This window comes from Pungitius pungitius, chromosome 3 (genome assembly GCF_949316345.1).
Source record: "Pungitius pungitius chromosome 3, fPunPun2.1, whole genome shotgun sequence".
Classification (NCBI taxonomy): domain Eukaryota; kingdom Metazoa; phylum Chordata; class Actinopteri; order Perciformes; family Gasterosteidae; genus Pungitius; species Pungitius pungitius.
In genome coordinates, this window is record NC_084902.1 from 21,337,319 (window position 1) to 21,360,841 (window position 23,523).

The 23,523-nt window shown below is 46.7% G+C and overlaps 1 protein-coding gene across 1 annotated transcript in view; it reads left to right on the plus strand.

Annotated features, from left to right (window-relative positions):
- Positions 1-8,830, plus strand: part of ngef (neuronal guanine nucleotide exchange factor) — a 28,537-nt gene extending 19,707 nt beyond the window's left edge. Inside the window, exons 11-15 of the mRNA XM_037458899.2 lie at positions 896-1,059; positions 1,336-1,494; positions 4,894-4,973; positions 5,059-5,163; positions 5,249-8,830. Coding sequence (XP_037314796.2) covers positions 896-1,059; positions 1,336-1,494; positions 4,894-4,973; positions 5,059-5,163; positions 5,249-5,469 — 729 coding nt within the window. The 3' untranslated portion in view covers positions 5,470-8,830. The remainder of the gene's footprint in view (positions 1-895; positions 1,060-1,335; positions 1,495-4,893; positions 4,974-5,058; positions 5,164-5,248) is intronic.
- The last annotated feature ends 14,693 nt before the right edge of the window (positions 8,831-23,523 follow it).

The following is a 23,523-nucleotide window of genomic DNA, read 5'->3' on the forward strand; positions in this document are numbered from 1 at the left end:
AACACATCTGCACCCTACCGTATCTAATCTTACAGCTCAGCTGAGAGTACTTTAAAAGTTAATGAGGAAGAGCACAGGTGACTCATTTGTGATTAAGTCAAATAGTGTAATATCAGAACACTCTACAATCAACGACTTCACTAGCTTAAAACTATCTCAACTTAAGGTGGTGATTGAATGGAAGCTAAGGTGACACTCTTATTCAATCAAAACAAAAAAGTCAAAAAGCTTACATTGACAGCCAGTGAATAGTTCCTTGTGAGGAAACGTATGGCTAAAGCAAAAATACACAGTACTTCCACCTACAACAAACACAACGTAATTAAAGGACGAGGATGTTCTCTGTTACGTGTCACACCTCTCTCTCCACTATCATCACAATGCAAAAAACGTATTTTTGAGAAAAATGTTTACTTAGCATAGGTACATACTGTTATAGCCCGTCTTTCAGATTGCGACATAAAAGGGAAACAAATGAGCGAGGTGCTAAGAGGAAATAATTTATTGTGAGAAAAAACATTCAAATAATGTAATGTGGAGGGATCAGGGGTCCGTTCCAAGTAGGAGGTTCAGTCAAACCCTAAACTTTGAGATGATTTACACTGATATGGTAAACTCTTTTTGTTTTGGGTTTCAGAACAGCTGTTTAGATTTGGTTCAATCTACTCGGAGTAGGTTGACTCAGAGTTTAGCGTGCACTGAAGGCAGCATGAATAGAGCCATGATACAACGATTTACCATGGCAACGACCACAAACACAAACTTAGAAAGTGACCACATCGTGTCAAACCAATACATAAAAATTACACAATCAGAAAATCACATTCAGTTATTTAAGAAAATTAGGAATTATTGTAGTAACCCTGATTATAAGCATGTATCTCTTTCCTTGTAGTCTGTGCCCATCATTTCACACTCGCGCTGGTTGCTAAAGAAGGGTGAAGTGCAGCACATGACTGGTCCTAAGAGCACTAGGACCATGCGGAGTCGTAAACTCTACCAACCAGTCTACCTCTTCCTTTTTAACAATCTGCTGCTCGTAACCAAGCGCAGCTCAAGGTAAGCATTTCATAATGTTAACAGGAAAATACTCAATTGAACTCTAAATACTTCATACATGAAGATTATTATTTTCCAACTCAATGATCACTATGGAGGATATAGCCTGTGCTCCTGTGTCACTGTATTGCAATATATAAATATCCCTTGTTATTTAGCCTACCCTCATTGATTGATGGACTGGACAAAATAATACAACCCAACACAATTCAAAAGTACCAGAAACTTGTATACATGTTCACATTCATAATGTTAATTCAGTTTACTTGTTGTCAGTGGGGATAAGTTCCAGGTAATTGACTCATGCACACGAGCCATGTTGAGGACCGAAGACCTTGAAGACCAGGGCCAACTTCTAGCCAATGTATTTAATCTGAAACTGCTGGAGAACCAAGAGGAGCGTGCGGTCAACTACATGCTTAAGACCTCGAGTATGTGAGTATCTGAGGCAGAAAGAGCTTATGGTTCAACTAAGTGGTTATGAATGATGAAGGGGGTCAAAATAATCATGGTTATTTGTGATATAGATTTGGGACTGAATTAGTTTTAAATCAATCGGCTGATTGTAAACTGTTTAGAAAGCAAACTAATGATAAGAGATCCAAAGACACACAAATATGAATCAATTAAAAATATATTAGAGCAATTTAACATTCCACCTTCATGAATGATAATTGGTTCTTAATCACTCGCTTGGTACTAAAAAGGTTGAATACATTTAGTTTAAAACAACATGAGGGGAACATAGGGTATCTTTTGGTTATTTGGTTTCAGAAGTCAGCGGGTATGTAAAGCTGGTTATCCACTAGGTCAATCAACCATAATTTCTCATTCTGTCTCTGAGCGAGTTCACATAAAGAGGTGGGGTTTGACGATCCGACCAGCGAACGTTAGGGGCCCGCGGGCTGCGAATTTGACATATAAGCTTTAGATCAGTGGTTCTCAACTTCTCTGGCTCCGGGACCCACCTTTACCCCTTAATGACGAGCCGCGTTCGCTAGCGGTGTCGACGGGGGGGGGGTGCTTCCGCGTTCTAATTGCCGCGCTGACTGAAAACATGGACGGACGGGTCGGAAAAACACAGACACTCCGCTGCATTAGAGAACGGCCGAATCAAGTGCCACGGGCAAGCCGGGAGTATGACAACAACATGCAGCGTCTCGTTCCTTTCAGGGAACTGAGGTTACATTCGTAACCGGAGACGTTCCCTCTCAGGGAACTTGAGCTGCGTGAAAACGCTGTGGGAACGCCAATACCCACTCCGCCATATGAGCAAGTGACCGTGGTGTGAAGTTAGTGCGCACACTCAGACAAGAGCACCTGTGCTCCAGGCGTGGAGTTAAGGTCTAGACGATGAAACCTCACGAACGTGTGGGGAGAGGACCAGCCAGCCACCATGCAAACGTCGTGCAGCGATACGTTTCCTGACAAAAGGGCTTTAGAAGCCGCCATACCCCTGGTAGAATGGGCCCGGACAGCCAAAGGTGCGTGCTTGCCGGCCGATTCGTAAACAAGTGTGATGGCCTCAACCACCCACTTGCTCATCCTCTGCTTAGACACCGGGCCCCCAGTATTGGGCGACCCGAAGCACACAAACAACTGTTCGGAGAGCCTACACAGGGTGGTCCTGCGGACGTAGAAGTCTAAGGCCCTAACTGGGCACTGGAGGTTGAGCTTCGCCTGGTCCGACGTCAGAAAAGGAGGACAGAATGCCTGCAGCACAATAGGCCCGACCGTAGTGGATGGGGCCTTAGGAATATAGCCGGGGGAAGGTAGTAAGAACGCCTTCACTATGCCGGGTGCAAATTCTAAGCACGAGGGGGCCACCGAGAGGGCTTGCATATCTCCAATTCTTTTGAGGGAAGAAATAGCAAGCCGGAAGAGGGTCTTAAGAGCCACATACTTCACTGCAACCTCTGCAATGGGCTCGAAGGGAGCACCGGAGAGACCCTCTAGTACGATGGCCAGGTCCCAGGACGGAACTCTAGTTCTGGCTGCTGGCCTCAGCCTCAGGGTGCCACGAAGGAAGCGGGATATGAGTTGCCGACAGGGCCGCCACGTATACCTTGATAGTGGACAGGGATTAACCTGTGGAGGATCTGGCGGGCTAGCTAAGCAGCCGTGAGCGCAGGTCCCCCTGATGGTTGATGTACGAGACCACTGATGCGTTGTCTGACCGGACAAGAACATGCTGGCTCGTCAAGGCTGGGCAGAAGTGTTTCAGCGCCTGAAACACTGCCAACATCTCCAGCTGGTTTATGTGCCAGGCTGGGTATGATGTTGCCACAGCCCCGAGGCTGAGTGACCACTCATGATCGCACCCCAGCCCGTGAGGGAAGCGTCTGTCGTGAGAGTGACTCAGCGACAGATCGCTCCTAACACCGGCCCTTGGGATAAAAAACAAGGGTCCCTCCATATGACCAGGGCCCGCAGGCAATGCCGAGTGACCTTGATCAAACGGCGCTGGTTTCTCCTCGGCAGAGAGGATCAAAACTACTCGAGCGGGAGACAGATGTGCCCGCATCGTGGTCGAGTCCCAAATCACGCCCAGGAAGGTGGTCCTCTGCACTGAGGACAGCACACTTGCTTTTGAGTCTCAGCCCCAGACGGTTGATGTGGGCAAGCACAACATCTCGATGTTGGGCCGCCAGCCGCTCGGATGGCGCTAAAATCAACCGGTCGTCTATGTAGTTTAGAATGCGGATGCCCTGGAGACACAATGGTGCCAGAGATGCATCCACGCACTTGGTAAACGTACAGGGTGAGAGGGCTAGGCCAAACGGAAGAACCCGGTATTGGTAAGCTTTGTCCTCCAGCCTCGACGAGGGGGTGCACGCAGCGCGACGCTCTCCTGCTGCGCCAGGTGGTGCGGCGCTTGCCGACGGCCGGGGCCACCCTCGAGCAGCCCCGCGGACGTGGCGTCGTCGGGGAAGGAAGGAGTCGAGCGCCTCAACCTGCCGCCTCTCTGCATGGAGCTTATCCGCGACAGCCCCAATGGCACCCCCAAAGAGGGTTGCCAGAGAAAGGGGGGCATCAAGGAGGAAGGATTTGTCCTTCTTGAGGCTGGATTGGCTCAGCCACAGGTGCCAACTGACTTGGCCGTATCTTTGGTGGCTCTCAACGCGAGGTCAGCAAGTGCCGCAGCCCACGAACTGCTTCCGGCGTTAGCTCCTTCCCCTCGGTCACGTCGGCAAGCAGCTCTGCCTGATACGCCTGGACGAGTGCCATCGTATGCAGGCAGGAGGCCGCCTGCCCTGCCGCCGAGTAAGCCTTGCCACCAACGCCGAGGTGGTCTTCAGAGGCTTGGTGGGCAGCAGCGGTGTCCTAAGCGACACGGCCGAGGGGGATACATGGCCCGCCAGGGCCCCCTCCGGCGAAAAGGGCTCGACGAGAGAGACGGGAGCGCCAAGACAGGCGCTCGCAGTCTACACAGATAGCCCCCTCGAGGGCTAGCTGAGCGTGCTCCACGCCCAAGCAGACTTCACACGCACTAGATGAAGGCACACAGATGAATGGTCCTGCCTTTCGGGTCCCTTTATAGCGTCCTGGTCCTGCCGTCGCCCGCCTATGACGTACCAGCTCGCCATTGGTTAGATTTCACACGGGCGATCCCACAGCATTTTCACGCAGCTCGAGTTCCCTGAGAGGGAACAAGATATTTAAATAGATAAAAACTTTTCACATACTATTCATTGCTAGGGGACAATTTGTTTGTACCTTCAGCAGCCAAATTATGAATTATTAAAACCTGAAAAAATTATTAATATACCAATCAAGGTTGTTAAAAATGTTTAACATTTAACTGGTTACTTATCATAACATCCTCTAAAACAGGAGTGATAAGCTACGATGGACGTGTGCCCTCACTCCTAACAGGCGCACACGTTTTATGTCTACTAGTGCCCACCAACAAGGTAAGACAGAATACCACAGCATTTGTAAACAGTCCTCATAACGCAGATGTGGAGATGCGAACTAACTCTCTGTGATATACATCAGACTCTCCACAGGTGCAATGTATCCACTCATACTCATCTCAGGAGCCGGATGAACTTTCCATTGAAACAGCTGATGTTTTAAACCTCCTAGAAAGAACAGATGACGGTGTGTAGATATTTTCATATCCTAATCTTATGCATTGTTTCCGTCTTCATTTCACGCTGATCTTTTTTTGTCTTTTGTACTTCAGGCTGGATGATGGGGGAAAGGCTCCATGATGGCGAAAGGGGCTGGTTCCCTTGTCGATTAGTAGAGGACATCCTGAGCAAGGAGGTCCGAGCTCAGAACCTGAGAGAGGCCTTCAGAATCCAGCAGGCCCAGAAAGGTGGGGGAGTTCTGCAAACTGAAGCCAGGATTGGGTTAAGGGCCGTGAGACGCACTCCAAAGTACTCCACCTTCTCCAATCCTTGAATGGATCAAATTTGGAGATTAATGAAGAAAGACAGAAAAGCAGTAACAGTGATAAATGTGAACATTTAAGGCCATATGAACCAAAAGAATCAGGATACATGTGTCTTAAATCCCATGCGAAAATTTTCACTTAAGAGTCGATGTTTTAGAACCGATGTTGCAGGTCTCATACAAAGGCACGCTGAAGGTGTTTTGTAGGCCCATGCACAGTGATGTTTATTACATGGGGCAAGCTCTCAGGTTTTGGTTTGGGGATGGCAAATACACTAAAAGTCTTGTAAAGAAAGTGTAAACAATATTCATCCGCATGGGCATGTTTTAAAAGTTGTGTGTGTTCATTTCATTAAAAAATACCATAAATTATACCCCACAGCCACAACACAAACATTTAAGTGTACTGCGACGCAACCACAAGAGTTCACTGTAAAACACATCTAAATCTAATAGATTAAACAAAGCAAATATATGGAATGCATTTAGCTTACAGGACCACTTTTCGTGAATTTAAAATCAAGTCTGCACCTATAACTAATCAAATAATTGAGAAAACTGGAATGATACTCCACCAAAAATCTTTTGAATTTGAAACACTGCTCACATCCAGAATTGATTGCTGGCTTTAAAATGTTTCATATGTAGAACGACGAACAGTATAAGAGCTTGGCAAGGTGACTGATCAGAACATACATACCCTTATCAAAACAGACTCAGTCTGTTATGGTCTACACACCTAATTATATTTAAATGACATCTGACAAGTCTTGTAAATTAAATTCCTTGTCCCTGTTTTTTTACAGTAGTTAGAGTTTGTTTTAGGGCCAGATTTATTGTTTTAGAAGGACATAGCTGCAGCGTAGCCATTGTATTGCAATTTACTCATGACCCCTGGTTGGTTACATTAGATCTGATATAAATAACCTTGTCAAATTGCATTATATTTACCACAATATTTAAATCATGCTCTTCTGTTTTATTCCATAAGACTAGTTTGATTGTGAAGAAAAGTGGGGAAATATGTGCAAAAGACTGTTTTCATCTACTTGAATGTTATGTCTCTTTAATTTATGTAGTTCATTACAAGAGATGAAAGAAAATCACATCTCCCTTAGAGCTAATCTAACCTTAAATGTATTCATGTTTTAATTTCATACACTTAAAAACCAGGCAATGTTTTTTCAGTTTTGATATTGAAGGCATATTGTATGTTTATATACATTTTTCTTGAATGTCTCTCCTCTGCCAGGGTGCAGAGTGGTAAATTTGGCAACCAAATAGTGTCTATGCAAACATATAGAGTAATGTATATGTGAACCAAGCCTTTTTTGGCCATTTTGAACCGCTTTCCTTCAGCTGTTAGAGCTGATAACACCTAACTCTTGACCAGTGGAGAAGCACCCACTGTCCCTAAGGTAACCACTGTTTGCTTTCTCCGTACGTTACCGCCCTATGCACAAGCTTCCTGCTCAGCTGGCGCCATGTTAGGAGCTTCTGCAACACATCTAGATCTTCTTCTTAGATATCACACGATAAAACAAACACATTAATGGACTAGAATATATCACATTAATCAGTGGCAATAGAAATGCACAAAGAATAATTTGATTGAATAACTCATAACTTGCTATACAGAATATACTGAATGTAAATATAGCAAACAGACATCAGAAAGTGTGATTGCAGTAAGATATACTTTAATATATAATATTTTACAGGTGGCACCTTCCTGTGCATTACCCACTGCTATTATAACATATAATAGTAAAGTGTCATTTTACACCAGTCAGAAGCAATCTTTGTTCTCTGTCAAAGAAATAACTACAAACTAATAGTCACCTTCAGAGCCTAAAGTGTTTTCTAGTGAAAAGATTTTGTGTGGATTATCTCTTTTAAATATTCTATACAACAGTAGTATACATACACAAACACACATATACACAAGGGATGAATACTATAAAAGCAGTTTACTGCAAAATGACTTGTTGCAATTTTATGGGGTGTATCAACACAATGAATCAGCATGATTGTAAAGCATGTTTATCTTTAAATATGCTATATGTACTGTGATACAAATATGTGATGTTCCAGCTAATAATAACTAAATAATTGTTATTTCATTTTGTAAGATAAATTATTGTTCATAAAACAAGTTATCAGTTATCAAGTTTCAAATTTCATTTAGTCATGGAATGTATAAATACTCATGCACAGCTATTCTTTACACGTTGCACTCTTCTGGGGCTGGTATAGACAGCCATTCAATCTTTTACCAATTCCAGCTTCAGTTTGAGATTTATGCTAATCACCTCCCATTGTAACATTTAAATTGTAGGGTAAGTATTGCTACAATTAAGCCAGGTACAAGCTTAACTAACTAACAACTAACTAACTCAACTATTCAAACCAAGTTAAACTCAAGTAGATTCGGTTTGCCCTGATTAAAATATATAAAGACATCTAAAACTTGACTGGTACTGCGGCAGTGTTTTGAACGAGATCAAGGTATCTTAGGTATGTAAGGACCTATAATTTACAGTTCTTCTCTGAGTAAAAATCCAAACATGAAGACAACTTGCATTAAGGTTTCCAAAATGCACTTAGATAGATAGATAATTGTAAATACATTAAGATTGTAATTCACATCACGGACTGTGTCAAAGTGGAAAACTGTTCTGTCAAAATTTGAAGTTCTTTTTGGAAAACTGGGACGCCATGTCATTCGGACTAAAGAGGACATGGACAACCAAAGTTGTTTTCAGTGCTCAGTTCAGAAGCCTGCATCTCTGATGGTATGGGGTTGCATTAGTGCGTGTGGCATGGGCAGTTTACACATCTGGAAAGGCATTATCAATGGTGAAAGGTATATCCAAGTTCTAGAACAACATATGCTCCCAGTCTATTTTAGAGAACACATTGCATTTTCCAACATGACAATGCCAGACCACCTACTGCATCAGTTACAATATCATGGCTTCGTAGAATAAGGATCCGGGTACTGAAATGGCCAGCCTGCAGTCCAGATCTTTCACCCATAGAAAACAGTTGGCGCATCATAAAGAGGAAGATGCGACAAAGAAGACCTAAGACAGTTGAGTAACTAAAAGACAATTAGACAAGAATTGGACAACATTCCTATTCCTAAACTTGACCAACTTCTCTCCTCAGTCCTCAGACCTTTGTAGACTGTTATAAAAAGAAGAGGGGATGCCACAGTGGTAAACATGGCCTTGCGCCAACTTTTCTGAGATATGTTGATGCCATGACATTTAAAATAAACTTGTTTCTTTTAAAATGATACATTTTCTCAGTTTAAACATTTGATATGTCATCTATGTTGTATTCTGAATAAAATGTGAAACTTCCACATCATTGCATTCTGTTTTTATACACAATATCCATCCATCTTCAAACCACTTATCCTGCACACAGGTTTGTGGCGGGGCTGGAGTCAATCCCAGCCATCTTCGGGCAAGAGACAGGGTACACCCTGCCAATCGCAGGGCTAACAGAGAGCAACAACCATTCAAACTCACATCCACACACCTAAGTTTCCAATCAACCTAATCCCCAGGACATGTCTTTAGACTGTGGGATGAAGCCAGAGTACCTGGAGAGAACAGACACAAGGAGAACATGCAGACTCCACACAGGATCGGCCGTTTGCATACGGGCAGCGGCTCAAGGACGCGGCGGACCGATGGTTGCTCCCGAACGGGCCGGGTGGGGCGCAGGCGGTACTGGATAAAGTAGTGTTGGAGCAGTTCATGGCGGGGCTCCCAGACCAGACGGCCGCGTGGGTGCAGTATCACCGCCCCCCGACCTTGGAAGCAGCGGTTACCCTGGCGGAGGACCATCTGTCCGTGCATCCCAGCGGGCGAGGAGGCAAAGGGGAAGCATCGACCGCGACCCGACCAGGAGCCAGACAGCCGGGGCCCGCGGAGCGACCCACACCGGCCGCAGCAGACAGCGACGCCATTTCCGACCCACCGGGAGTGTCTCAAACGTCAGGGCAGGCGTGCTGGAGGTGCCGGCAGCCGGGACACCTCCGGAGAGAATGCCCGCTGATGGAGGTGGGGCAGGTGATCCGGGTTGCCGGCGCTCCATCACCCTCCCCCGGCCCGGGAGCGACGTACCGCGTTCCGGTAAGAATCCAGGGGGGTATACGCCAGGCGATGATGGATTCGGGCTGTTCGCAGTCTATGATCCATCAGAGCCTGGTTCGGCCCGGGGCATTGGTGGAGGCATCGCGGGTGAAAATTAGGTGTGTGCATGGGGACGTTCACGAGTATCCCATAGTGTCCGTAGAACTTAGGTTCAAGGGAAAAAAATATAGGATAAAGGTCGCGGTTAGCTCCCACTTGACGCACCCCGTAATTTTGGGAACGGATTGGGCGGGATTTAACACGCTAATGGGGCAGGCTGCGGGGGTGCGTTCACGACCGACAGGGACATGCGGTATGTGTGCTGTGCTCAGCGGTGACACAAGGTCGTCCGACGCTGCCGAGGGGGAGGGGGAACCGGCGGAGCCTCCCGTGGAGACACCAGCGGTTCCCGAGTTCCGCTCCATGGAAGATTTTCCACTCGAGCAGTCTCGTGACGATACTCTACGCTCAGCCTACGACCAAGTGATAAGAATTGATGGTCATTTTGTGCGCCCTGACGCAGCACAGTCATACCCGCACTTCTCATTGATTAGGGACAGGCTGTATAGAGTGAGTCGTGACACTCGGACGGGGGAGGAAAACACCCAGTTGCTGGTGCCGAAAAGCCGCCGGGAAATGATTTTCCAGGCGGCTCACTATAATCCGATGGCGGGTCACATGGGATACGGGAAGACACTAGACCGGATAATGACCCGATTTTATTGGCCAAGCATCCGGGGAGACGCGCGCCGCTGGTGTGCGTCCTGCCCGGAGTGTCAATTGGTCAATTCACCAGCCATTCCGAGGGCCCCGTTGCGGCCGCTACCTTTGGTGGAGGTTCCGTTCGAGCGAATCGGAATGGATCTAATCGGGCCATTTCACCGGAGCTCACGCGGATATCGCTTTGTGTTAGTCCTCATGGATTACGCAACACGATATCCGGAGGCAGTGCCATTGCGCAATATCTCTGCAAAGAGCGTCGCGCAGGCTCTGTTTCAGGTCATCTCCCGGGTTGGAATCCCGAAAGAGATTCTAACAGACCAGGGCACCTCGTTCATGTCGCGCACACTGAGAGAACTTTACGGATTAGTGGGCATTAAGTCGGTCCGCACAAGCGTGTACCATCCCCAGACCGACGGGTTGGTGGAACGCATGAATAGGACTCTGAAGTCCATGATCCGTAAATTTTTTAGCGAAGATGAACGTAATTGGGACCAATGGCTTGATCCTCTGTTGTTTGCAGTCCGGGAGGTCCCCCAGGCCTCCACAGGATTTTCTCCCTTTGAACTTTTATTTGGCAGATCACCAAGAGGGGTGCTGGACCTTATTAAAGAAAGCTGGGAGGAGGGTCCGAGCCACGGTAAGAACGAGATCCAGTACGTTCTGGACCTCAGAGCAAAGCTCCACACACTGGGTAGGATGTCACGGGAGAATTTGCTCCAGGCCCAGGAACGACAACAACCGCTGTACGACAGAGGAGCCAGGCTGCGAGAATTCACACCGGAAGAAAAGGTACTTGTATTACTTCCTTCTTCCAACTCTAAACTCCTGGCTAAGTGGCAAGGGCCCTTCGAGGTCACACGCCGGGTGGGGGATGTCGATTATGAGGTGGTGCGGTCTCACAGGGGCGGTGCTACGCAAATATACCACCTCAACCTCCTTAAATCCTGGAGGGAGGCGGAATCTGTTTCTCTGGTGTCCACAGTATCGGAAAGAGAGGACCTGGGGCCGGAGGTGCCAAAAGCGGTCGATCCCACCCCGCTCCCGTGTGAGGGTCGGCTCTCTGAGGACCAGAGGGCAGACGTTGCCCAGTTGCAAAAGCGGTTTGCTGATGTGTTCTCCCCCCTGCCAGGCCGGACCGACCTGATAATGCAAAGAATCGAGACTCCCCCGGGGGTGACGGTGAGGTCACGACCCTACAGACTGCCCGAACACAAAAGAAAAGTGGTTCGGGAAGAATTGGCGGAGATGGGGGTAATAGAAGAGTCCAACAGTGCCTGGTGTAGCCCCATCGTTCTGGTGGCCAAGAAAGATGGGTCTGTACGGTTCTGTGTGGACTATCGCAAGGTGAACGACGTATCACGATCCGATGCCTACCCAATGCCCCGGGTCGACGAACTCCTTTCTTTACGACCCTGGATTTGACTAAGGGCTACTGGCAGATTCCCCTGTCGTCAGAGTCCAAAGAGAAAACGGCTTTCTCCACTCCGTATGGTTTGTACCAATTTACCATGCTTCCCTTTGGCTTCTTCGGTGCCCCGGCCACGTTCCAGCGCCTCATGGACCGGGTGCTGCGTCCGCACGCCGCATATGCGGCCGCGTACCTGTACGACGTGATCATCCACAGCACCACCTGGGCGGAGCATGTGCGGCGAGTGGACGCGGTGCTGGTGTCGCTGAGGCAGGCCGGGCTCACCGCCAACCCGGGGAAGTGTGCAGTTGGACGGAGGGAGGTACGGTATCTGTCAGCTGGAGGTAATGAACCTCCAGCTGAGGACAATTGACACAATGACTCCCCAAGCTATTTAGGAGTGAGAGGGGAGCGAGTGAGGGGGTGGGATAAACCTGTGAGAATAAACTGATCGTCAAACGATGAATACGTGTCCGGCTGTTATTTCGATCCCCCACGAACCCAGCGGTTACAATACATATATATTATTTCTATCTATCTTGCTCAAATGAAGCAAGTTGCAAGTAGTAGTGAAGCAAGTAGGGTGAGAAGCTCAGCCATTTGAGCTCAGAGTACATCCGCTGCTCCTTTGCGTTGAAAGGAGCTAGTTGAGGGGGTTTGGACATCTGGTAAGGATGTCCCCAGGGCGCCTCCCCAGGGAGGTGTTCCAGAGACGGCCACCTGGGAAAAGACCGCAGGGACCCAGGACTAGGTGGAGAGATTATATCTCTGCACTGGCCTGGGAAAATCTTGGATGGAGTCCTATCTTTCAAGCTGGTGACCTCACCTCTGGTTTCCAACTGATTTCTCTTTCCTAGAGAAAACGTCTGTCGGTTACGTATGTAACCTTTGTTCCCTGAAGGGAACAAGACGCTGCGTAAAGACGCTGTGGGAACGCCTCTGCGTGACCGCGTCATGAAGCACGTGTGAAATCTAACCAATGGCGAGCTGGTACGTTATAGGCGGGGACGCCGGGACCAGGGCGCTATAAAGGGACCCGAAGGGCAGGACCATTCATCTCTGAAAGGCCGAATCTGTCAGGTCGCCACCCTCAGGAGGCGTCGGTGTGTTGGCACCAACCAGCACTCGAGGGGGCCGGACGTCAGCACGGAGGTGAAAGCAGGGCCCAGCTGCGTCTCATCCACAATCACGCACCTGGTGCTGCCTTCCAATCAGGGGAGGTATTTAGGAGCGGCCCCGAAGCCTCCTCCCCGCCGGATTGCTAGTCTTGTTTGTGAGTCAGACCGACAACTCAGGTCGAAGAACAGCAAGAAGTCAGAGGCCGCTGTTCTAAACTAACCAGTGTCCTGTCTTCCTCTTTTCAACCCAGGCACCTGAACGGGCTGCGTGGCCTACGCACCTCCCCGGGAATCCGGGACCGCCGTCACCACCCCGTCACCTCCTAGTCCGGTGCCCCCTTTTGTTCACGAATAAAGTACATGGTGATTAACAGATCTGCGTTTGGGTCTTTTCCAGTGGAGGCAATACGTGACAGAATCGAGTGCCACGGGCAGGCCGGGAGTATGGCAGAACGTTTACGCAGCGTCTCGTTCCCTTCAGGGAACGAAGGTTACATACGTAAACGAGAGACGTTCCCTCCCAGGGAACTCGAGCTGCGTAAAGACGCTGTGGGAACCCAATTCCCACACCATACGAGCAAGTGACCGTGGTGTGAAGTTTTTAAGACGCACACTCAGACGAGAGCACCTGTGCTCCAGGTGTAGCGTTAAGGCGAAGGTGGTAAAACCTCACGAACGTGTGGGGAGAGGACCAGCCTGCCGCCATGAAAACGTTGTGTAGCGATACTCTTCCGGACAACAGGGCTTTAGAAAGCAAGTGTGATGGCCTCAAACACCCACTTGCTCATCCTCTGCTTAGTTACCGGGCCGCCAGTGTTGGGAGGCCCGAAACACGCGAACAGCTGTTCGGAGAGCCTACACAGGGAGGTCCTGCGGACGTACAGTTCTAGGTCTCTGAATGGGCAGAGGAGGTTAGCTTTGCCTGGTCCGATGCTTTTCTTCTCAGGAACGGGGGAGGACAGAAAGCCTGCAGCACAAAAGGCCCGACCGTAGCTGACGGAATCTTGGAAATATAGCCGGGGGAAGGTAGAAAGAACGCCTTCCATGCCGGGTACAAATTCTAAGCCATGGGGCCACCGAGAGGGCTTGCATATCTCCAACTCTCTTGAGGGAAGAAATAGCGAGCAGGAAGAGGATCTAAAGCCACATACTTCACTGCAACCTCCGCCATGGGCTCAAAGGGAGCATCGGAGAGACCCTCTAGTACGATGGCCAAGTCCCAAGACGCAACTCTAGTGCTGGCTGCTGGCCTTAGCCTCAGGGTGCCACGAAGGAAGTGGGATGCCAGCGGGTGTCTCCCCAGAGAACGCCCGTCTAGTGGGGCATGGGCCGCCGACAGGTCCGTCACATATGCTTTGATGGTGGATGGGAATAAACCTGTGGCAAAACGCTCCTGCCGGAACTCCAGTACTGAACCGACTGGGCAGTTAACTGGGTCCAGCTGTCGTTGCCCACACCAAGTGGCAGAGCTTCCATCTACCGCTTGTGTACGCCTTCCTCGTGGCGGGGGCTCTGGAGTGGCGGATGGTCTCCACGACTTCGGTCGAGAGACCGGCTCCTAGGAGGCGGGTCCCCTCGAGGGCCACGCCGACAGTTTCCATAGCTCCAAACAATGGACCCCGACGCCTGAGACAGCAGGTCCACCCTGATGGAGGTCTCCAACGGAGGACCTGCGAGGAGCGACAAAAGGTCCACGAACCATACTAGGGCCGGCCAGAGCGGGGCTCCAACCACCGTCCTGACGGACCTTCTCCAGAATCCCCGGGCGCAGAGCAACCGGGGAAAAAGGCGTACAGACATGACCTCGGCCATGCCTGCACCTGCACTGCAGGATGCGCGACGGAGAAACACTGAGGACAGTGAGTAGTCTCTCTGAAGGCAAACAGGTCAGCCTCGGTAAGACCGCCTTTCCACAGGAGCTCCACCACCTCGGGGTGATGTCCAGTCCCCGGGCCTCGGCCCCTGTCTCGACAGGGCGTCTGCCCCCCATATGGCCAGAGCCCGCAGGCAACGCCGAGTGACCTTGATCAGACGGCGCTGGTTCCCACTCAGGGGGAACCCTTTGGCCCTGAGCCATCACTGCAACGGTCTCAAGTGTAACGGGATGCAAAGGATCCCGTAGGATGCCAGGAGACCTAACAGTCTCTAAAACTGTTTCACAGTGAGTGGCTGGCCTAGCTTGTCCTGCTTGACTGCAGAGAGGATCGAAAGACTAGTTTGAGCTAGTTCTGGTCTCAGACGGCTAATGTACAAGATGCCCAGGTGTCCCCCCTCCCTCTGTACCATTCTGTGCTAGGAGCACTGTGTCAGATAGTGATTTATCTTTCCGCTTCCTGCACTCCTTCATCCCTCAGTTCTCTTGTGTGCCTTATATGGTCATAGCGTTATTTACTGCATTGTCACAACATCTGCTTTATAGAAAAAACATGTAAAAAGCACACGAACAGGAACATACATCTCACACTTTATAGTGGTTTCATGAAGGAGGACATTGGGTACAGTAACAACAATTAACAGTATATATTTTACTTGATTGAAAATAACTGTAGCCTGTACAAACACTGAAACAAATATAAACATTTTAAAGCATATGCAAGTAGCTGACCAGACATTAAATATCATACAGAGAATTTTTAAAAATGTATTTGTCACGGTGCGGTTCTCGGTGGACCACAAAATGCAGAGACAGGAGGCGAGATGGTCTTCAAAAGGTTTAATCCTCACAGCAGGGTATACACAAAAAAACACAAAGCGCTGGAAACGGAGGAGACGACGGAGGTTGAGCTGGCTGGGCTGGAGTCGAGCACGGGGGAAAAAGGCCGGGAGCCACGAGTTGTAGCGGTTACGAGCGGGGATACTCTGGCACTGGAGTGACGAGCAGAGCCTGTCTTTATGGCACAAGTGATTGAGTGGGATGGGAACAAGTTGTGTCTCGTTCAGCACCAACCTCGCCCTCCGCCGTCTCCTATTGCCAGGAAAATGGAAGAACACAAAAAACAACAAGTATCAAAAATCACACCACGACAGTATTATTACAATTCAGAGTTTTTTTGAAGCTGAAGTCCTGCTGCCGGTTTAGTGTCTCAATGACGGTCTCTTTATGTCCTTTAATTAAATCATTGTTAGTTTTAATGCACAATGATAGACAATAACAAGCTGCACTCTGTGGGTAAAGACAAGACGTTAAAGTTACATTTAAATATGAAGTTATGAATCTCAACTTTGCCCTCCAACAGACGTAACGTTACCGGTGAACAACATCAGTCACCACATTAAAATTTATGAAGACTCAGCCCAGTTATAGTATAGTTATATCTCATGTATAACCGCTGCGGAGATGTGAAAACCAGCGGATTATTTCACAGAAGACTTGCGAAAACAGGCTGCTATCTCCGGGCCGCAGACCCTCCAGCCCGGTGCTGGAGGGTCTGACGGTCCCGTTAACTACATCTCACATCTGCGACATCCACGGAGCAAATTGTTCCCTGAGGCTGAATGTTGACAAACCGACCGCAGAAATGCTGCTTTACAACTAAGTTCTCGTCTGAAGAAGTCCTAAAATTACATTCTGTTACTTAAATATAGAAGCATTGTTAAACTTCAGCATACAGTTGTGTTTATTTTCCTCTATATTTTTTGCCTGTTGCTGAGGTGAAATGAATTCTGCTCATTCATCAACCAACTCGGAGGGATTGAAAATCCCAACACTGGTAAAATGGGCCGGGCAAGTCACATCCGGGTATTATGACCGTTCTCGGCCAGATGTGGGCTAGAATTTGAACAGTATTCGGGCTGTGACTGATGACGTTTCACGAGTCCACAAGAACACATATTGAGAAAGGGCATATTAAAAGCCCACCCAATGACCCTGTTCCTCAACTTTTTAAGGAGGTTTTCCCCACTGTTGGGCCATATTTACACTGCATCATTAATAGCAGTCTGTCCTCAGGAGTGGTTCCTTATCGTGACTTTGTGTCTGTTATTGATCGCTCTCGCCATTATGCTGGATAGAATGAAAAGGCGTTTGCTATTTTTAGTCACCAATGCTTCGGTATTTATATAGTCAAACATGCAGTTGAGCAGCCATTCTCCGTAGAGAAGATTGTCTACTTGGAGTTCATGGACTTTTAAACAAACAAAATGTTCTTGAATTTTTCCAATCTGGTTTTAGAACATTGCACAGCACAGAATCAGTGCTTTTCAAGTTTTTAATGATGCCATTTTAGCTACTGACTCTGGTCACTGTGTAATCCTTGTGCTCTTGGACATGACATCCTGATCGTTTGGAGCAGTGGGTGGGCATCAGAGGCTCGGCGCTGGAATGGTTCAGGTACTACCTGTCTCATCCTGTATCAGCCTTGGTGACTCTGTGTCCTCCACAGCTCCTCTCCCATGTGGGGTCCCATAGGGTACAGTGCTGGGTCCTCTTTTTTTTTCTTCTTTGTTCCTTCTCCCACTTGGTTCCATTCTCAGGAAGCAATGCATTTTATTCCATTGTTATGCTGATGACAGCCAGATATGTACCCCTTAAGGCACTGTTAAACTGTTTAGAGCAGTGATTCTCAACTGGTGGGCCTCTGCATGGGAAAATAAAAATTAGAATTAAAAAAAAAAAATTCCTCCTGTGATTTTATTTTGAAGGGACTTTTTTTAATGCAGCCAGGCTCGGCCATGTTTTCAGCAGCGTGTGCCAGGTTGGGTCAAACCATTCTGATATGGGGGAGACATTGGGTTTTTAGGATAATTAAACATCCTGAATATAAAATTATTGATTTTGAACCTCGATTTGGGTCGCGGCTTGTCATTAAGGGGTGATGGTGGGTCCCGGAGCCAGACCAGTTGAGAACCACTGGTTTAGAGTATATCAAAACCTGGATGGCTCTAAATCTTTTATATTTTAATGAGAAAAAAACTGAAGTGATGGTCTTTGGTCGACCTGGGTTCCTTCGCACAGTATGCCAAACCTATTGTAAGCGATCTAGGGATAAAAGTGGATGTGGATCTTAAGTTTGACAGCCAGGTCAAAGCTGTGGTGAAAGCAAGCTTCTTCCAGTTAAGGCAGATTGCAAAAATAAAACCTTTTCTACGGAGACAACACTTTGAAAGAGTAATCCACGCCTTTGTGATCACTCCGCTGGATTACTGGAACGCACTTTATATGGGTATCAGTGGGTCCTCCATTGCACGTCTTTCACTGGTGCAAAATGCAGCTGCACGCTGTGGTGGCGGGCGCGGTTTTCGGCTCGGCTGCAGGGGAGAGAGAGAGGAAGTGGCTCGGGGAACAGTGCCAGGTGGAAACAATAACAACCAGCTGGCGGTGATTGTGTGTGTGCTCTCCCCTACTTAAGCAGTAAGACGAGGGTGAGCGAGGAGGAGAGGGACCGACGAGTGAGCCGGACTCCGGTGCAGAAGAAAATAAAAACATTATTGAAACCCAATCCTGACTTTGAGTTGCTGTGTCCAGAGTCTGAACAACCCACACCTCCTACACACGCCTTTGTGAGATGTATGTTCCTTTTTGTGTGCTTTTTACATTTTTTTAATAGAGCAGATGTTGTTGACAATGCAGGAAATAACGCTGTGATCATATGAGGCAAATATAGGAAATGAGGGATGAAGGAGTCCAGGAAGAAGGAAGATAAGTCACTATCTGACACAGTACACCTGGCCAAGAATGGCACAGAGGGGAGATCACAGAGAACCACCCGTGCAACAACCATCCAGGATGAACCGGTTCAAGTGCATGAGGAGATTATAAAAAGGGTCAGACAGCAGACAGAATCTTTCTCTTGTAAACAAATGTTTACTTTGTCAGATTCTTCTTCTCCTTTTAACTGGCACTGGAAGTTTGAACACATTTCACGGATTTTAGTTTCACTCCACTGGCTACTTGTGCAGATCCCTAAATGGTCTTGCCCCAACGTACCTCTGAACACCTACACACCCAGCCGAAGCATTTTCTGTTGTAGCTCTAAAACTATGAAATGAACTGCCACTGCACATTAGACAGGCCTCCTCACCGTCTAATTTTAAAACTCTTCTTAAAATGCATCGCTTTTCTTTGGATTTCAACACTACGTAGGTTGTTGATTTTATGTGCACGGATATTTTAAATGGGGAGGACAGTCGATTTATTTATTATGTTTAATTGTATTTATTGTATTGTACAGCACTTTGGGAACCTTTTGTGTTCATTTAAACTGTGCTTTATGAATAAGACTGATTGGATTAAGTTGAGGTTTGAAAGAAACATTTTAACTGCTACTGTGTAAAGGGAATAGGGCTTGAAAATTAAAAGTGTGCAATACACTACTTTTCAATTAATTATTGGATTGTGCGCATTGCAATGCAATTAATCACAATTCCTTTTACGATTTAAAGGTGTTTTTCTTCTAAAGATCTAATTTTATGAGTAATGAGTAATCACTTTAGAAAGCGTGTATTTTAGACGAAAAACTACACACATAATCTTGCATCTTTGAGGCAGAAATAGCGATATATATTCATGTATATACTTTGTCGACAAAAACTATGATGAAAAATGTTCCTTAACCTTTTTCTGTAACGAAAACGGATCTTAAAAAATAGACAATCTATTCTAACTTTCATTAAAGAAACGAGACAAAATTGTTGGTGGTTGACGAAGTCACAATACTTTTTTCCCCTAAACTCGCATGCACCTAACAGACATTGGCAGTTATTAACGTGTCATGATGCACTAATACGGACCAGCAGGCTGCCCACCTCCAGGCCAGTTACGCCTTCCACGCAGCGCACAGACTTCCGCGCCGGGTCGCAGCGGCTCGCGTCTCTGTGCGTGCCGTCTCCACGATCCCTGTCTCTACCAGTCCCGTGTCTGCCCGTCCCGTCTCCACAACGCCTGTCTCTGCCCGTCCTGTCTCCACGACGCCCGTTCCGGCCGGCCCCCGGAGGCTCTCAATCCCGGTCGCTGATCTGCCCGACGTCGTGTCCCCACCCTCCCGTCCCTTGTCTGATTTGTCCCTGGTTCTGCCCTCCCTTTTGGACCGTCTGGAATTCAGTCCTTGAGGGGGGTGTTCTGTCACAGTTTGGGTCTTTTTCTTCTTTTTTTGTTGTTTCATGTCTCTTACTCCTGGGGTTAGCTTCACTTCCTGCCTGCTCCTGTGATTGTCTGCTGTGTCTGATTTGTTTCCACCTGTGTCCAATCACCTGCACCTCCCTTGTGTATTTAAGCCCTGTGTGCCTGGTGTCCCCCTGTGTGCCTGGTGTCCCCTGTCGCGTCATTGCATATTGTTGTGTGTTACACGTGGTGTTTTCTGTTCCTGACAGCGTTATTCACCGTTCGGTTCAATAAAAGAGGTCTTCATTTGCAACTCTACGTATGAGTCCTCCCTTCCGGTTCCTGCACCAGCTTCCCATGACAATCAGTGTATTTAAAAAAGTATAGTACACAATTTCTGGAATGGTATTTGCAATTCTAAAAGTAAAAGGATTGTCCACAAGAAATAGCATGTGCTGTTGTCCACAACTGATGCCCATTCTACCATATTGTCACACCACAGTGAAGTTGTCAGGGTTGTTCTATTTTTAAAATAAAGGCGGAAATAACGATACATCTTTATGTATCGTTATTTCCGCCTTTATTTTGAAAAAATAACTCCTCGTTTCATGTCACTTACCCTTCCTCATGTGTCACCAGTCTGATTGTCTTCTTTCTTTTGATTTTTAAGTTTTGTATTCTAGGTTTGGTGGTAGTGTTAAAATTTCATAGTCCTTTCTGTTTTCCTCCGTTAGAAGTGATTTTTGTTTGAGGTCCACCGTCTTACCAATAAAGACTACCTCACGCCTGAAAAGACTCTGCGCCTGTTTTCTGTCTGGGCCTGACACATATGGGGAATAAACCTGCTGTTTCTAAAAGCCTTTCCAGCTCTGGGAGATTAATTCATTCTGGAGTAAGGTGAGGTTACACATTTATACATCTACAATTGCATAGCTAATGTTGACTACATTTATGAAAATAATGAGCTCCCTTGTTGAGGAGGTGTCAGAATGCAGACAGTGGTAATGAGTTCCCAGGTCCGGAGGTGTTTGAAGTCTGACATCTACCTGCATACCCTCAAGACCATCACTTCTAAAGGGTGTTTATGTTGCCTTAATTACAAAGAAAAATAACTTGTTATTGTAATGTGCGATTCACAATTACAGACAAAACTTTAGATTATTAGATACAAACCCCTACAACTAGGCTAGATTAGGGGTTCTTAATACAAAAAGAATCCTCAGAGTTTAAAACCCAATCAATTTAAAATTTTGGCGGTATGAGCCTGACTCCTTTTCTTGTCAAAAAAAAATTAAAATTAAGAGTTTTTGTTCATCAACCTGGGTGTGGCTTGGTGTCTATAAAATTGAAAATGCTCAAGGTACTCTCTTTTCTCAATTCAAGCCCAAATCTCTTATTCAGAATGCCTGTGCAGGCCTTAAAGTGGCCATGCAAGGACTTTCAAAAATTATAGCGCCACTTGCTGGCAAAGGGCATTCAAAGGTTTTACCCTTTGATGTGCTACTTCAAGCAGTTTAACCAGATCAACAAATTGGTGAAGGAAAGCCTCAAAATTTTGATGATAGTTTACCATGAATATTGGGGAGGAAACTGTTGCCATGGCGACACAGCCTTTGCATGAAAAATCAAACTGATAATTCTGTGTGATGGCATGTGTCCTAGATGATGACAGTACAGATCTGATGTTAAGTTTTGGCTTGTATTTTGTAAATGTCAGTGCCCCCCCTCTGTCCCGAAACCCTCCCATTGGCACAGGAAAAACTCCCCAAAATATGAAAAAACCCTTCAATGGGGAAAAAAGGGAAGAAACCTTAGGGAGAACGTCAGAGGAGGGATCCCTCTCCCGGGATGGACAGACTGCAATGATCTCTTCTCTGAACGTTTTGGACAATTCTTTTGACTTAGCCATATTTCTAACATGCAATCAAACGTAACTTTCAACAAACCCTAGCCAGACCAGGTATTTATGTGTTCTATCTCAAGCACACCTGAACTAATGAAGCCCTTGATTAGTTGCACCAGGTGTGCTTGATACAGGGAGTTGAATCATTTCAAAGGGTGCTCTACTAAGTACTGAAGGTGCTTGTCATGAAGGGGTTGAATAATTTTGAGATTGCAATAGTGATTAAAAGTAGCATGTCGTGTTGAATTTGAATGAAAACCATTGTAATAGTTTTATTGAACTATTTCAACTGTTCTTGTCTACTTTGTTTATTGCAAACAGCTGAAACATTGTACAATTTGCCAATGAGCCTAATACGCAATGGGAGTTGAATAATTTTGATTGCAACGTTATTTGACAGTGAAACACTAAGTTATTTTGGCATTCATATATTGTAATAAATACATTTAATCAATGTTAATCGTACTAGAAATTGTACTGACAACAGAAATGCAACGTAATATGGATATTATTCAGTATTGCGATTTTTTTACATAAATTACTTTATACAGACCCTGTAAAAAAAAATCTGTTCATACGGTGAAACTGGTTGATAGAACTACACCCTAATAATTACCTTTTTTTTGGCAGTAGTAAATTTCACAGTTCAAAAATGTGTTCAAGGAAAATGAGTTTATACTTTTAAAAATAATAGTCCTTTACTGGTGGCACGGTGGTTAGCACTGTTGCCTCATACCACAAAGATCTCTGGTTTGATTCTACTCTGTGTCTGTGTCAGTTCTTCCCCTCAAAAACTTCTTCCCACCGTCCAAAAACACAATCACAATTAGGTTAATTGGTCACTCCAGTGTGGATGCAAGTTTGAATGATTTGTGTCACTCAGTCTCTCGCCTGAGTCCGTCCTCTCCCCCGCAATCCACCCTGTGTGAAGGATAGCTTGACGTTGACTTAAAGCTATACATTACATCTTTGCATTTGGAGTAAATGAAAAACCTTTCTCAAATGTGAAATTCAAAGTTGCCAAAACACCATACCATGTCTTATCTATCATTTCTCAGTACTAGGAATCAGGAATTGTTTATTGCCATAATGTCAGACATACATGGAATTTGACTTGGCGGTTGGTGCATGACGGCAGACAGTACAATAATGCACAACAGACAACACAGAAATATAGTAAAAATATAATAATTAAATTTAGTGAAATATATGCTATGGGTTAGTATGCTAAATCTATGGGTTAGTTAAGAAATACAGATAAAATTCAAAAGTGCACCAGAAATCAGAAAGTGACAGTGTATGTACATCTAGAGAGTGAGAGTCAGTCAGGGGGGGACCCAGGTTCTGTTGATGAGCCCGACTGCCGATGGGAAGAAACTGTTACTGTGACGGGAAGTCTTAGTCCTGATGGATCTCAGCCTCCGGCGGGATGGAAGGGGCACAAACCGTTTATGTCCGGGATGAGCGGAGTCGGCAACAATCTCACTAGCCCGTTTCAGAGTCCCGGAAGCGAACAAGTCCTGGAGAGAAAACAGATTTCAGCCAATCACCCTCTCTTCTCTGCAGAGTACCACATGGTGATTGATGGTCCGAGAGGCAGAGACATGTTTCCTCAGCTTCACGTGCTGCTTCCTGTCGGACAGGAAGTCAGTTATCCACTTGCATGTGGGAGAGTTGGTCCTGCAGCAGACGGGATGATGGTGTTGAAGGCAGAGCTGAAGTCC